The sequence below is a fragment of the Leucoraja erinacea genome, chromosome 6 (genome assembly GCF_028641065.1).
Source record: "Leucoraja erinacea ecotype New England chromosome 6, Leri_hhj_1, whole genome shotgun sequence".
Classification (NCBI taxonomy): Eukaryota; Metazoa; Chordata; class Chondrichthyes; order Rajiformes; family Rajidae; genus Leucoraja; species Leucoraja erinaceus.
This window is the reverse complement of record NC_073382.1, coordinates 27,320,187-27,336,472: the sequence shown is the minus strand read 5'-3', so window position 1 is coordinate 27,336,472 and position 16,286 is coordinate 27,320,187. Positions and strand designations below refer to the sequence as shown.

At 42.9% G+C, this 16,286-nt stretch overlaps 1 protein-coding gene across 2 annotated transcripts in view; it reads left to right on the top strand.

Moving 5' to 3' along the window:
* rbm26 (RNA binding motif protein 26) overlaps positions 1-16,286 on the top strand; it is a 142,529-nt gene that overhangs the window by 26,605 nt on the left and 99,638 nt on the right. For both annotated transcript variants that reach the window (XM_055636783.1, XM_055636785.1), the window contains exons 4-8: positions 1,442-1,533; positions 7,658-7,848; positions 12,694-12,951; positions 13,541-13,792; positions 14,718-14,861. In XM_055636783.1, coding sequence (XP_055492758.1) covers positions 1,442-1,533; positions 7,658-7,848; positions 12,694-12,951; positions 13,541-13,792; positions 14,718-14,861 — 937 coding nt within the window. The remainder of the gene's footprint in view (positions 1-1,441; positions 1,534-7,657; positions 7,849-12,693; positions 12,952-13,540; positions 13,793-14,717; positions 14,862-16,286) is intronic.

The following is a 16,286-nucleotide window of genomic DNA, read 5'->3' as shown; positions in this document are numbered from 1 at the left end:
ACTACCCCCTTGATATTATATTAATATTATTAATTAGATCCTTTTAACCCATAACCGCCCTATCCACTGACGCATAGCCCCCAACTCGCGGGCGCGTCTAGAGAGGGAGAGGGGGGTAGAGAGTGAGGGCAGAGAGAGAATGGGGAGAGACAGTGAGATGGGGAGTCAGCGAGGGGGGGGAGAGAAAGCGAGGGGGGGAGAGGGTGAGGAGGGGGAGAGAGAGAGGGGGGTGGAGAGGGGGAGGGAGACAGACGGGGATAGAGAGAGAGAGAGGGGAGGGGGTCGGGTCACAAGGTTTATTTCAAAGCTCGCTTGCCTGCTTGTAAGATTTTTCCAAAGGAGTTCAGATTTGCAGCTGTGAGCGAGCGGCGGCTATGAACGGCCACTCCGGATCTGCAGAACGCTCGTTCTTTGCAAAGATCCTATAGCCGCTTAGCCGCTATGGGATCTTTGTATTTTTCTGTGCAATTTGAACAATGGGGAGGGTTGGAGCGGGCGGGCGGGTGTGGGAACACGGAGGCACACAGAGAGGGACACGGAGGCACACAGAGAGGGGCACACAGTGAGGGGCACAGAGGCAGGGAGCTTCCAGCCTTTCGGAGCTGGGGTGTCCGATTTGCGGCGTCTATTGAGTGGGCGACCATGCTGGTGCGAGCGGAGTGGACGATCAAAAGCAGCGGGGGGGGGGGGGGGAGAAGGGAGGGAGGAGAGAAGGGATGGAGGAGAGAAGGGAGAGAAGGGAGGGAGGAGAAGGGCCCAGCAGCCGTCGGCCTCAGAGTGAGCCTCAGCTCCATGGCCTCGCATCCTCGGCTCTTCAGACCCCGAGTATGGGGGGGGGTTTTTTGGCAAACACACACACACACACACACACACACACACACACACACGTACACAATATCACGGACAATTTTGCAGAATCGTACGCAGCTTTTTCCTGTTGTGGATCTAATAAATTTCCTTCAGATTTGATGTGATAGTGCACCAGTTATTGATATTTCAAGGTTTAAAAAGGCCAACTTAAACAAGATTTTTACTGTTAAAATACTTCCTGCCAGCTTCCAACAAACTTCGATACAAAGTTACAATACAGGAACACATTGTGCTACCACCATCACAGTCCTCCACATGACATTTGCAACAATGTTGCCATCATTCAACACTTACTCCAGCTCCTATCAGCAAGTGCTTCAACAGGAGGGGGAGGGTGAATTGGTATTTCAATTGGAAGTGCTGCAGCAGGCAGGGAAGTCCAATTGGATTTTTTTTTTGAAGTCCAGTGCTGGGGGGGGGGCAGGAGAGTGGTGGAATCTTGCGTTGGGGAACAGGTTGTGTTGGGGGACCAGGCCTCCCGTGTGATAGGAACCCAATGGGTCCCAGTTGGTCTAGTAATTATTAAAGGCTCTCTTGTGTTCATCATTAGTAATCATAATTCGTTTTGCAGGGAAGTAAAGACGATGATGATCGAGACAAAAAGTTTACAAGGCGTTTGAATCACAGCCCATTACAATCAGGATCGCGATACAGAGACAACCGGTAATTTTGCTGTTATGTTTTTATTGAAAGAAAGTCCTTAAATGGCTGTCAGTGTTTTTTAACAGTCGAACTGCTTTGTCACCATGTTGAACTCCGTAAGCTTCACCCATCCAAATCTGAATTGCCATTATAAGATGTTGCAATGAAGCTTTTGTGAATCTTCTTTGAGGTTTCTATTTAGATTGTATTTCATATATCATTTTACACCTGCTTTAGTTCTTTCAGTTTTATTTCTCACCACATGGTTGTTTCCATTATTGTGTCAAATTAGTATTCCAATGAAGAAATATCATTCATAAAATTGCTATTCCAATTTGAAACTGAACGAGTGTATTTGGCTTCAGCTGGTTGGTGTACATGAGGTTGAGAACGGTTTGGACAAATTATAAAATGTTGAAGAATTGATTTTAAGTTTGCAGGGAAACGCTGTCACTAGTATGATTTCAGAAATAAAGGTACATAATTTAGTTGTTATTCACTTACATGGCACAGCATTCTTTTGAATGCGAAGTCCATTCCTTTTTCTGAAACATGATGTTTAGATAAGATTTTTCTTTTAAAGCTCCAGCCATATTCCAATCCATTCAATGCTGTTTCTTCTCCATGTATTGTTTTAGTTCTGAATACGCGACATCAGAAACGAACAGTATCTCTGTTACCCTATGAAAGAAGTAACTTGTTAGGGGTAATACCTTGCCTAAACGTATCCTCATCAGCAACTATCTTTTTGTTTCTCCTCCTTCCCTTCCCAAACACACTCTCTAAAGCCCTCTAGTTAGCACAATTTAGAGTGTGACACTCATCCCTGGGTTTTGACTCGTTTCTGGAAGGTTCCTGTGCTAGTAGTTCAGCACACAGAACAATGCAACACACATTTCTTCAGCCCACGATGTCTGTGCCAAACATGATGCCAATTTAAACTCCCCTCCCTGAACATTAACCATTCCCAGAATATCAATATGCCTATCTAATAAACTTTTAAACACCACTACTGTGTCGGCTTCCATCAACAACAGTGGAAGTGTGTTTCAGGCACTTGCCATTTTCTGTGTAAATGAAAACATGCCCGGCACATCTTTTTAATTTTCACCTTCTTGCCTAAAAGCAATGCCTTCTAGTCTTTGACATTTCCACCGTGGGGGGAAAAAGGTTTTGACTGTCTACCCATTTGGCTTTCTTGATTTTGTATACCATCAGGTTTCCTCTCAACCACAAACCTTCAGAGAAAACTGTACGGTAGTCCAACCTTTCCTGATAGCTAACATTCTCTAATCCAGGCAGCAACCACATAAACCTCTTCTGCATCTTTAAAGATACAAGATACAAGATACATTTAATTGTCATTTGGACCCCTTGAGGTCCAAACGAAATGCCGTTTCTGCAGCCATACATTACAAACACATAGACCCAAGACACAACATAATTTACATAAACATCTATCACATTGCTGTGATGGAAGGCCAAATAAACTTATCTTCTCCAAAGCCTCCACATCCTTCCTGTAATGGGACGACCAGAACTGCACGCTTTTCTAAATGTGGCCATATAAAGCTGCACCATGATTTCCTGACTCTTGTACTCCGTGCCACAACCAATGGAGGCAAGCATATCATACGCCTTCTTCACCACTCTATCTACTCGTGTTACCATTTTTATGGAGCCAGTGACTTGGACCTAAAAATTCCAGCTGTACGTCTTGCCTTGCGTTCAACCTCGCACTTGCTCAGATTAAACTCCATCTACCATTTCTGTAACTGACCCATATCACGCTGTTATTCTTTGTCAGCTTTCCTCACTGCACGCAACACCACCAATTTTAGTGTTGTCATAAGAGTCTTACAGAGTGGAAACGGGCCCTTCGCCCAACTTGCCCACACAGCCATGTCCCATCTACACTAGTCCCACCTACCTACGTTTAATCCATATCCATCTAAACCTGTCTTATCCATATACCTGTCTAAATATTTCTTAAACGTTGTGATAGTACCTGCCTCAAATATCTCCTCTGGCAGCTTGTTCCATACACCCTTTGCACGAAAAAGTTACACCTCAGATTCTTATTAAATTTTTGGCACCTCACCTTAAACCTATGTCCTCTTGTTTAGTTTAGAGATACAGCGCGGAAACAGGCCCTTCGGCCCACTGGGTCTATGCCGACCTGTGATCCCTGCACATGAACACTATACTACACCCACTAGGGACAAACTTTACATTTACCAAGCTAATTAACCTGCAAACCTGCACGTCTTTGGAGTGTGGGATGAAACTGAAGATCTCGGAGTAAACCCACGCAGGTCACAGGGAGAACGTACAAATTCCGTACAGACATTACACACACCCGCAGTCGGGATCGAACCCAGGTTTCTGACCCTGCATTCGCTGTAAGGCAGCAACTCTACCGCTGCGCCACCGTGACCTACTCCGGTGAAGAGACTCTGTGTGTCTACCCGATCTCTTCCTCTTGTGATTTTATACACCTCTATAAGAGCTACCCCTCATCGGCCTGTGCTCCAAGGACAAGAGTCCTAACTTGCTCAACCTCTCCCCATATCTTGGGCCCTTGTGTCCTGGCAACATCCTTGTAAATCTCCTCTGGCCTCTTTCCAACTTGACATCTTCCCTTTAATATGGTGCCCAAAACTGAATGTAATACTCTGAATCCCTCTGCTCTACAACACTCTCCAGAGCCCTATCATGTACTGTGTAGGTTCTGCCCATGTTAGTACTCCCAAAATGTACCACCTCACATTTCTCTGTATTAAATTCCATCAACCTTTCTTCAGCCCACCCAATCAAGATCCTGCTGCAATTTATGACGCCTGTCTTCACTATCTACAATACTACCCACTTTTGTGTCATCTGCAAACTTGCTAACCATGCCATGTACGTTTCACAACTATTGATATAGATGACCGTGATTCCATGCACCTTAATCTTCCGGATCAGATTATCAAAAGGGGCTTTATCAAATGTTTTACTAAAAATCCGTAGAAAACATCCACCGCCCTACCCTCATCGATCACTTTTGTCACCACATATAAATGTCAACATTACAAGAAAGATACAAAAAATACAAACGTTCCTTATCAGAAACTGGAAATCCTCCTTTGCTTGTTTGTATGGAAGTCAGTTTCGTGCGTACAGTAAGCAAAATGATCAAAGCAGCAGCAACCTATTAATTATTTAACATTGTGATGATTTAATGCTGTGTCACTTCAATGCACTGAAACCTTTTCCATCAGCTGTACTCTAGAAGCAAGTCACTGTCGTCCCATGCATCTTAATCTTCTTGATCATCCTACCATGAGGGACTTTATCAAATGCCTTACTACAATTTGTGAGGATAGCATCTTCTGCCCTAACCTTATCACCATTGTCAAGCCCTCAAAAATTTCAATAATGACCTGCTGTGTACAAAGCCATGTGGTCTGTCTCCAATTTACCCATTATCTTCCAAATGCAAGAATCCAGATGAATCTTCCCCTGTAGTTTTGCAACCACTGGCATAAGGCACTGGCCTGTAATTTCCTAGATAATCTTAAATTCCCTTTGTTGACCAAATTAATAACACCTGCTCTTGCCCAGTCTTCTGGGACCTTGTCTGTGGCTAGAGAGGACACAAATATTTTTGTCAATACTTGTGCAATCTCTTTTGCCTTTTGCAATAACTTGGGATAGATCCCATCAGGCCCTGGGGATTTATTCACGTTAATGCTGTATGTATATAAAGCCATGGGATTTTATTTAATCCAACTTGCCAATGACCCTTTTTGCTCTTATCGTGCTTGAATTCTTTCCTGCTTGTTTTACATTCCTCAAAGGCCTGGTCTGATTTCATTTTCCTAAACCTAGAAACATAGAAACATAGAAATTAGGTGCAGGAGTAGGCCATTCGGCCCTTCGAGCCTGCACCGCCGTTCAATATGATCATGGCTGTACATTGTACATGCTTTCTCTTTTTTGGGGCAAATTTACAACCACTGGTCATCGAAGGTTCCCTTAGCTTGCTATCCTTGTCTTTACTCGTTACTATAGACAATGGGTGCAGGAGTAGGCCATTCGGCCCTTCGAACCAGCACCGCCATTCAATGTGATCATGGCTGATCATCCCCAATCAGTACCCCGTTCCTGCTTTCTCCCCATATCCCCTGACTCCGCTAACTTTAAGAGCCCTATCCAGCTCTCTCTTGAAAGTATCCAGAGAACTGGCCTCCACCGTCCTCTGAGGTAGAGAATTCCACAGACTCGCAACTCTCTGTGAGAAAAAGTGTTTCCTCGTCTCCATTCTAAATGGCTTGCCCCTTATTCTTAAACTGTGGCCTCTGGTTCTGGACTCCCCCAACATCGGGAACATGTTTCCTGCCTCTAGCATGTCCAAACCCTTAACAATCTTATATGTTTCAATAAGATATCCTCTCATCCTTCTAAACTCCAGAGTGTACAAGCCCAGTCGTTCCATTCTCTCAGCATATGACAGTCCCGCCATCCTGGGAATTAACCTTGTAAACCTGCGCTGCACTCCCTCAATAGCAAGAATGGCCTTCCTCATATTAGGGACCGAAACTGCACACAATACTCCAGGTGTGGTCTCAATAGGGCACTGTACAATTGCAGAAGGACCTCTTTCTCCTATACTCGACTCCTCTTGTTATAAAGGCCAACATGCCATTTGCTTTCTTCACTGCCTGCTGTACCTGCATGCTTACTTTCATAGACTGATCCCTAGGACCCCCAGATCCCGTTGCACTTCCCCTTTTCCCAACTTGATGCTATTTAGATAGTAATCTGCCTTCCTGTTTTTTATACCAAAGTGGATAACCTCACATTTACCCACATTAAACTTCATCTGCCATGCATCTGCCCATTCCCCCAGTCTGTCCAAGTCGCCCTGCATTCTCATAGCATCCTCCTCATAGTTCACACTGCCACCCAGCTTTGTGTCATCTGCAAATTTGCTAATATTACTTTGAATCCCTTCATCCAAATTATTGATGTATATTGTAAATAGCTGTGGTCCCAGCACCGAACCTTGCGGCACCCCACTAGTCACTGTCTGCCATTCTGAAAGGGACCCTTTGAGGGCCTGTCCCACTGTACGAGGTAATTCAAGAGTTCTCCCGAATTTTCCCCTGATTCGAACTCGGAGAATGTCCGTAGCGGGTCTGTAGGAGTTTGTGGATGTCTCGTAGTGGCTCGTACGAGTAACGGTAGGTACTCGGGAAATCTGATAAACTCGTGACGTTTTTTCAACACTGAAAAATGTCCACGAGTAAAAAAATACTCGTGATGAGAAAAATTGTTACTTTTTATTCGTACGAGCCGCTACGTGACATCCACGAACTCCTACGGACCCGACATTCGCCGAGTTCGAATCAGGGGAAAACTCGGGAGAACTCTTGAATTACCTCATACAGTGGGACAGGCCTTTTAATCCCTACTCTTTGTTTCCTGTCTGCCAACCAATGTTCTATCCATGTCAGCACTCTACACCCAATACCTGTACCATGTGCCCGAATTTTGCCCACTAATCTCTTATGTGGGACCTTATCAAATGCTTTCTGAAAGTCCAGGTACACTACATCCACTGTCTCTCCCTTGTCCATTTTCCTAGTTACATCCTCAAAAAATCCCTGAAGGTTAGTCAAGCATGATTTACCCTTCGTAAATCCATGCTGACTTGGACCGATCCTGTTACTGCTATCCAAAGTGCGGCTATTTCATCTTTTATAATTGACTCCAGCATCTTCCCCACCACCGATGTCAGGCTCACCACCGATGTTACTGGAACATGCTAGTCCTGAATTCCAATTAACTGGTCTTTAAATGACTCCAAACATGTCTGATGTAGACTTGCCAATAACAGCTGCTCCCAATTTATTCTCCTGAGCTCCTGCCTAACAAATACCTTGTATTTAATTAAGCATCAATGTTAACCTTGAAACAACGGATCACAAACCTAAATGGCGATTCTATTCCTTAGAATGTGTGTTTGTATGCGGCTGGGTTAGAAAAGTACATAATCAGGTGGATTTGATGGTGCTTGGTGTGTGCAAGGCTTTCAGTTCAGGTCAAGAGAGCAGTCAGATATTATTTTAGTAATGATACAGTTTCTGTTAACTTTTAGAAACCGTGATGACAGAAAAAGTGATCGTTCTCGTAAAAGGGAGTACGACCGCTATCCTCCAAGGAGAGATTCATACAGGGACAGATACAACAGAAGAAGAGGAAGAAGCCGAAGCTACAGTAGGAGTCGGAGTCGCAGTTGGAGTAAGGAAAGAATCAGGGACAGAAGCAGGAGCAGGACTAGAAGCAGAGGTAGTTATATTTAAGTCCTTGAGTTTTGTACTTGAAAATGCATTGTCAGTATTTTATCCAAACTTGTAGTCTTGCATGCTGTTATTTGGCCAGGTTTGTGATCACTTACAATTATAATGTAGGGTAATTCATAAACTTGACTTTTTGTAAAACAAAACCTGTTTTGGATTAGAGACGAGTCCATTTCTAAATGACCAATTATCTTCTCTCTGTATACATTAAGCCTTGGGTGACCAGAGAGAACAGGTTCAAGGGCTACTTTATATGTGGCTTGGGCAGTCCTGGCCAATTTCAAGAGTGTAAGCACAGATAGCATCTGATATTATTGAACATTTCCTATCATTTCTAATTACAAATTTTATTGCATTCATCATCCTGTTGGCATTAAACCATTTGTATTGGACGGCTTAGATCATAGATTTGTTTTGGAGTCTCTGTATATGCATGTAATAATTGGTGAGACATTTGCTTGTAGTGCAGGAAAATAAGCCTGGAAACAAGAGTTTCTGTTTATCTTGGGCAAGGTAGCTGTATATTTATCAGCATAACCTTATCAGTAGCATGAGTTAATACGTAATAAACTTTTTATTTCCAACCCCCCCCTCCCCGCTCCACCATTGACTTTGCTAGTGCGTAAATGGCAGTACCAAAAATTGGGACTATTAAGAAAAAAGAATATCCATTATCTTATGCCTGTGAAACATTTAAGGTGACATTGGTGCTGTGTGCCACAAAATTGTTCCAAACTGCAGAAATACTCAATTGTGCTTTTGTCTGAGCGGAATTTTGAAGTGACATCGCTCCAAACTGTACAGTTGTCTTACAGTTCTGACCAGCCTAGTCCCTCTAATCCTTCATAAGCTTCATCTAATTCAAATTCTGCAATTGAACTGGTACAGTTATTATTCTGTCATTGTTTATTTACAGAGCTGCATGAGTTCCAAAACACGTGCTCGTATCACTGCGGCCTTCCTGCGTTGCCATTTGCCCCATAGTCATTTGCTCATCGTATTTTTATTTTTATTTTTATTTTTCCATTGTTGATTATCTTGTTGCCTTTGCCTGGGTCTTCCACCCAGAAATTTGTTCTCAGTCACTTTTAAAGAAGGCATTCAAAAACTTGATTGAGGACCCGAGAACTTGTCAGCCTTGGTGTAAATTTTCTATGCTAATATTGCTGTGACAGATCTGTCAATACAGCTACCTGTTGAGGTCTCTATCTACATTATGTGTAGTACAGATTTACTTGGGTAGACACAAAATGCTGGAGTAACTCAGCGGGACAGGCAGCATCACTGGAGAGAAGGAATGGGTGATGTTTCTTCAGTCTGAAGAAGGGTCTCGACCCGAAACGTCACCCATTCCTTCTCTCCAAGGATGCTGCCCCGCTGAGTTACTCCAGCATTTTGTGTCTACCTTTGATTTAAACCAGCATCTGCAGTTATTTCCTACGTACAGATTTACTTTTTTTTTTAATTTATTTTTCTAGAATTTGAACTCGCATTGTATCCAAACAGTTGCAGATTTCAACGCGTACCGTAATCAATATTTTATCGGCATGCATAGACTTTGTTTGCTAACTGACCTACGGATTGAGGACTAAATTTGTTTTAACTCTACTTGATCTGGTGGTGGGGTATCTTGGTATGATAATAAATTAACATCTTTCAATCAAAATTAAATTTGCATTCAAAGGTTGACGTGGCACAGAAGTGGACTGAATGGCTGAATAGTTGTTTTCTGAACTGTGACCTTTTTGTGATTCTGTGATGTTCTGCTTTTTTGAAAGAGTAATCCACAATCTTAAATAAGCAATTGAGTAGAGAAGGGGATTTATCTTCTTTGAAAATGGACAGATTGCTAGGCTAGGTGAAATATCCCCAGCTGATAAAAGAAGCAAGGGAGGAAATAGCTGATGCTCTGGCTATAATTTATATGGTTGCAGTAAAATGAGGTAAGCAAGTAATTGCAGACCAGTTAGTTTAGCCAGGGTGTGCAGACAAATTATTAAAATCCATTTGAAAGAACAATGTAAAGCATCAAATAGAAAGGCACAGATTAACCATGGGCAATCAGCATGGTTTGTTATATCAATTAATTATTTAGAGCTGAATGCAGGATACATGGTGAAGAAGTTCGGAAATGATAGAAAATTTGGCCTTGAGAGTTTTAGATAGCAGGAAGTTAGAAATAACTGATCATTTGAACAAATAAAAAGCAAATGGAACTTAATCCAAGGAAATGCGAGACAATGCATTCGGGAAAATGCTGCAAGGTATCAGTGTTTATAATATATGCAAGGCTACTCAGCATTGTGAAGGAATAAAAGTTCTCAGAATGTTTGTGTGCAGACTTTTTTAAAGATCTCCTGCCGTGATATTAATAGTGGCAGGACAGGGGGGTTAAAGGTGGCTAAACGATCAACATAATGCTTTTGTGTAGGAAGGAACTACAGATGCTGGTTTAAACTGAAGATAGACACAAAATGCTGGAATAACTCAGTGAGACAGGCAGCATCTCTGGAGAGAAGGAATGGGTGAATATTTGGGTCAAAATCCTTCAGACTGAAAATCATGGGTAAGGGAAAAAAAGAGATATAGATTATGTAGAGAGATATAGAACAAATGAATGGTGCTTTTTTGCATATCTTTCAATCATAAAGGAAATAGATCATTGTTATCTGTAGTTTTTTTTTTTGCTTTTATTAGACAAAACAGAGAAAATAAGATTTGAGAATTCTGCCAAAGCGGCATACAATATTAGTTATGCAACAACATGACTATTGCAAATACAGGTGCACAACCTTTTATCCGAAAGCCTTGGGACCAGACACTTCTCGGATTTCGGAATTTTTCGGATTTCCGAATGGAAGATTTTTAGCGTAGATTAGGTAGGTAGCGCGGGCGGCTTGAAAAGTCTGGCGTGGCTGCCTCCTCCCCGGAGACCGGGGAATCATTGTAAATCATTGCTTAAATGTTAGTCAGTTAGTTTGGAGGGATTTTATGTGGTGGGGGGGGTGAAGGGGGAAACTTTAAGTCTTAGTCCCCTACCTCGTCGGAGAGACGGGGAGCGGGCAATGCCTTACCGGGTCGACGTGCAGTAAGCTCCGTAGCGCTGTGGCCGCCGACTCCCAACATCGCGGAGCTGGGGGCGTCCGGCCACGGGCGGCGCCGGTTGGAGCTCCGACCCCGGCGAACTCTACCCCTGGCTGCGCTGCGCTCCAAATCCAGCGCCGCCTGCGGCCGGACGCCCGCAGCCCCAGCTCCACGATGTTGGGAGTCGGCGACGTCGCAGCTGTGGGATACCAGCGGGGAGTGGGCAATCCCTTACTGGGTCGCCGTGCGGTAAGCTCCGGAGCGCTGTGGCTGCCGACACACAACATCGCGGAGCTGGGGCTGCGGGCGTCCGGCCGCGGGCCACGGTGGATTTGGAGCGCCGCGCAGGGGTAGGGGTAGTGTTGCCGGGGTCGGAGCTACAACCGGCGCCGCCCGCGGCCGGACGTCCGCAGCCCCCAGCTCCGCGATGTTGGGAGTCGGCGGCCACAGCGCTCCGGAGCTTACTGCACGGCGACCCGGTAAGGCATTGCCCGCTCCCCACCTCTCCGACCAGGTAGGGGGGATTAAGAATTAAAGTTTCCCCCTTCATCATCCCCCCCCCCCCCCCCCCCACCCCCCCCCCCCTCATAAAAGCCCTCCAAACGAACTGACTAACATTTAAGCAATGTTTTACAGATGTTTAAGTGTTTCCCCGGTCCCCGGGGAGGAGGCAGCCGCTACAGTAGTACAGACCTGGGTTGACCGTGGGTCGTTTCAGGTCAAGTTTGGTGTCAAACGCGAGCTTTGGTGTGCAGACGACATCCTGGAAAAAATGTCTGGTTTTCGGAGCTTTTCGGTTTCTAGAACTCCGGATAAAAGGTTGTGCACCTGTAGTTGTAGTTACCTTATTTCAGGGAATGAGATTGCACGTGGAGATAATTTATGAAGGTATTGCCTAGACTGCAAAATTATTAGGTCTACAAAATTAGAAGGTAGAGGTGTAGAAGGCATAAGGTGTGAAAAATTAAGAGTTGGAATGTGTTCTAACTGCATTTTACTTGGCAGTGGGATCAAAAACCATTTGGAGCAATATAAAGTAATTAGTAATAGTCGTGTTCTAATGCAGACATTTTCTAAGATTGGTAGAGGTCTTGAACTCGCTGCCTGAAAGGGTAGGAGAGATGGAAAATTTAAAATACTTGTGTGATGTGCAGGTCAATGCGCTTTGTGCCAGATTGGGATAAGGTTGGGAGGCTTTTTTCCTTTCAGCACATGTGATGGGCCAAATGTGCCTCTTACTTTGTTGTAAATTTTCTCTGCTTTCGTGAAATGTGGAACAGAGATGAATTAACAATGCTGTATGTGAAATCAAATGCTGCAAGAGCTGGATAGTGGATAATATTGTGTATCATAATGGGAGGTGCAGAAAATGCTTTGGTTTTTCCATACAGGAGTCTTGTCTTCCATTCTCATTTCACATTTATCACCAGCCCTGGCTAGTTGTTTGCTTTTGCAGTTGGTGAGTTTTCATCAGGTTCTACACCATTCTGTTTATTTGGTGCATAATAGAGAACAGCATTAATATGGTATGCAATTTAATATCTTTTCAGATATTCTAATCATTATAATTCAATGTTCATTGAAAGTTATTTTGACTGTGCCTTTAATTATATAGCTGAGTATTTCATTTTGACTAATGTGAAGATTTTTTTTTAATCAAAAGAATAATTTGTGTTGCATTGGTTTTCGGTAAGTTACTGATTAAGTTAAAGAAAGAGTGATGTTTTAATATTGGCTTTTTATTCTTTAGAGCGGGATTCAGGAAAGTCAAAGTATGATCTCGACAGGACAGAATCAGCAGAAAGTGGCTACACTCCTAATAGTGTGCCTAGTATAACATCTGGACTTTTTCCTGTTCCTACTCTAAGTAGCGCAATCACAGTTATAGCGCCAGCTCACCATGGCAACACCACAACAGAAAGTTGGTCAGAGTTTCACGAGGACCAGATAGATCACAACTCGTATGGGAGAGGGCCAATTCCAAAGAAGCGTTGTAGAGACTATGACGGTAAGATAGTAAAATATCAATGTTAAAATGAATAGCATCCCATTTGAACATCAAGTTTTGTATCAAGAATTCAAGTGCTTTAATTTGAAATTACAAGAATGAAATAAAAACAGAAAATACCACATCATCTGTGCAGCGAGAAAAGGTTCCAAGTTTCAGGTTGATTACCTGCCTGATCTGAGTTTTGTTTTATTACATGTTACGAGCACTACAGTATTCTGATTTACAAATAAGATTTAATCTTAAAAATGGAAGTGAATGCAAAATGGTTGCTAAGTTGTCAGTAAAAATGGCTGTTAGTGGAGGTAGAAAACATACCTGATTTGAACTGCAGTACATGCTAGTTAATGGAAAGGTTTGTTAAATCCCACCACTTGCACAGGCAACAAATAATTTATATTCCACGGTGTTGCTGGATTTAGCAACGCCTGGATAAAATGTTTTTTCTCATCACAGGGATATTCCATGAAGATCCTTCAATGTTATTAAAATGTAAATAATGCAGAAGTAAAATGTTTAGTTTTGATGTGTAGCAGATGTTTTATTTGTAAATGTCTTAATGCTGCAATGTATTTGTTTCCTTTAACAGAAAAGGGATTCTGTATGAGAGGCGACATGTGCCCCTTTGACCACGGAAGTGATCCAGTCGTGGTAGAGGATGTAAATCTTCCAGGCATGTTACCATTTCCTGCACAACCTCATGCAGTTGAGGGACCAAATCCTCCTGCCCTTCCACCACCACCACCACCACCACCCATTCTGACTCCTCCTCCTCCTGTTAATCTCAGACCTCCTGTACCCCCTCCAGGACCGTTACCACCAAATTTACCTCCTGTTGCAGGTAGGTTGCAAACTTTTTTTGTACATGGCATAACTTTGAAAACTGAGAGAATAAACAGATGATGTCGTTATTGTACATCAAATCTTTCTCTAGTGTGTAAGAAAAAATATATTTTGCTGTTCACCTCTCTTATAAATTCTTGTGCATATAAGATGGCCACTCTTGTCCCTTCAAACTAAATTCCTTTCTAAAATCATATTTGATAATATAATTTTTTTCTACTATTGAATGTCTTGGATTCGCTAAGACTGCAGCAGAGTAAGCAAACTTAAATGATCCCTTCCAACCACATTCCCTTATGTCAGAATTGGTCATAATCTGCAAATGCACATGCTTCTTTTGATGTCTTATGGTCAAAAATTGTTCTCTCTCAAAGCCAGGGAATACTTCAACTTCATTTTTGTGTACGATTAAAATTAACTTTGCACTTAAGATAAAATTTTGTCAAGCTATGTATGCCTAACCGTTTTAGAAATACTATAACAAGTATTATATTGCAATTTTTATTATTCAAACTTGACCATAATAATACTATGTCGGTGTCAGTGTTGCTTATTTAAGGATAATTCCAAACATCTAAATTTATACGCACGACTGAAATCATTGAGAGACTGCTACACTTTTAAAAAGAAATATTAAACAATAATCTTTTTTAATCATTTGCAGGTAGGTAATGAATTCCAAGCAAGCTCCTGTAAATGAACAGCATTTATCCTTCACCAAATATTACTAAAAGTAGATTACCTGATTGTTTAATATCATTGTCATGGGACAATGCAAAATTCCTAAATGTGTGTTTTTTGTTATGGCATTTAATGCATGTTATATTTGCATTTAGGTTTATACATTAGTTCTTGTTTCTGAAATCTGTTCTCAATCTGTTTTAAAGTATAATTGATGTTTTTATAAATTTTCCATTACTTAGTGGGTCCTCCTCCACCATTACCCCCCTTACAGCCACCAGGAATGGATGCACCCCCAAGTTCAATTACTAGTTCAGTGCCTCCTGTTGTTACATCAGTGATTCATCACCAGCTGCCTGCAGCACAACCTTCCCTATATGCAGCAGGTAAAAACAAATCTCTATATTTTGTCTTTTTGATTAGTTGAAGCATGGAAGTCCATTTCTTTGATTTTCCTTTGCATTGTTGAAATAATATACTTACGTTGCCAATGAACTTCGCAGCTTTGGGGAACTGGCTTTGCATGACTCGGCAAAAGGTGATATAACTGAATGTACCAAAACTTTAAAAACTACCCAATAAACTAATTTATGTCCAAAACATGCAAAAGTAACCAGTTGCAAAATTAAAAATTAGAGGATTGGATTGAAATGTTGCCATAATGGCTAGGATGCCTGGTGCCTTTCAGTTGGACTAAAAAGTAAAGCAAAAACTTGTGGTTATTGAATAAATCCAGGTTGTAGGATGGGTGACAACAGTGATCGGATATAATGGTTAAGTTGGAGCAAGTACAGTTCCCTCCCTAATGTTTGGGACAAAGACCCATCATTAATTTATTTGCCTCTGTACTCCACAATTTGAGATTTGTAACAGAAAAAAAAAATCACATGTGGTTAAAGTGCTCACTGTCAGGTTTTATTAAAGGGCATTTTTATACATTTTGGTTTCACCATGCAGAAATTACAGCTGTGTTTATACCCCCCTCTTCTCCCCCCCCCCCCCCCCCCCCCATATATATATATAGTCAAGGGAAAGTACCCGGGGAGGGGGTGGTGCCGGTGGGTAGGGAAGAATTGGCCGGGGGGTGAAAAGGGGGGGGGTTATTTGGGAAAGCGGGGGGGGGGGGGGGGGGGAATGTGGCGAGTGGTGGGGTCACGTTGGAGGTGGCGAAAATCACGGAGGACTATTTGTTGTATGTGACGGCTAGTGGGGTGGAAGGTGAGGACTAGCGGAATTCTGCCATTGTTCCGAGTGGGGGGGGATGGGGAGAGAGCAGTGTTGCAGGGTGAAGAGACCCAGGTGAGAGCCTCATCTATGCTAGGGCAGGGGATCCCCCGTTCCCTGATGAATGAGGACATTTCCGATGCCCTGGTGTGGAACACCTCATCCTGGCAGCAGATGCGGTGTAGACGGAGGAATTAGGAGTAGGGGATGGAGTAGTGGGAAGAAGTGTAGTCTAGATAGCCATGGGAGTCAGTGGGTTTATAGCGGATGTCGGTCAAAAGTATATCACCTGCGATGGAGATAGTGAGGTCAAGAAATGGTAGGGAAATGTCGGAAATGATCCAGGTGTATTTGAGTGCCGGTTGGAAGTTAGTGGCGAAGTTGATGAAGTTAGTGAGTTGTGTGTGGGTGCAGGAGGTAGCACCAATGCAATCATCGATGTAGCAGAGATAGAGGTCGGGGATGGGGCCCTAGTATGTCCCGAACAAGGATTGTTTGACGTACCCTACAAAGAGGCGGGCATAGCTGGGGCCCATGCGCGTGCCCATAACTACGCCTTGAGTTTGGAGGAAGTGGGAGGAGTCAAA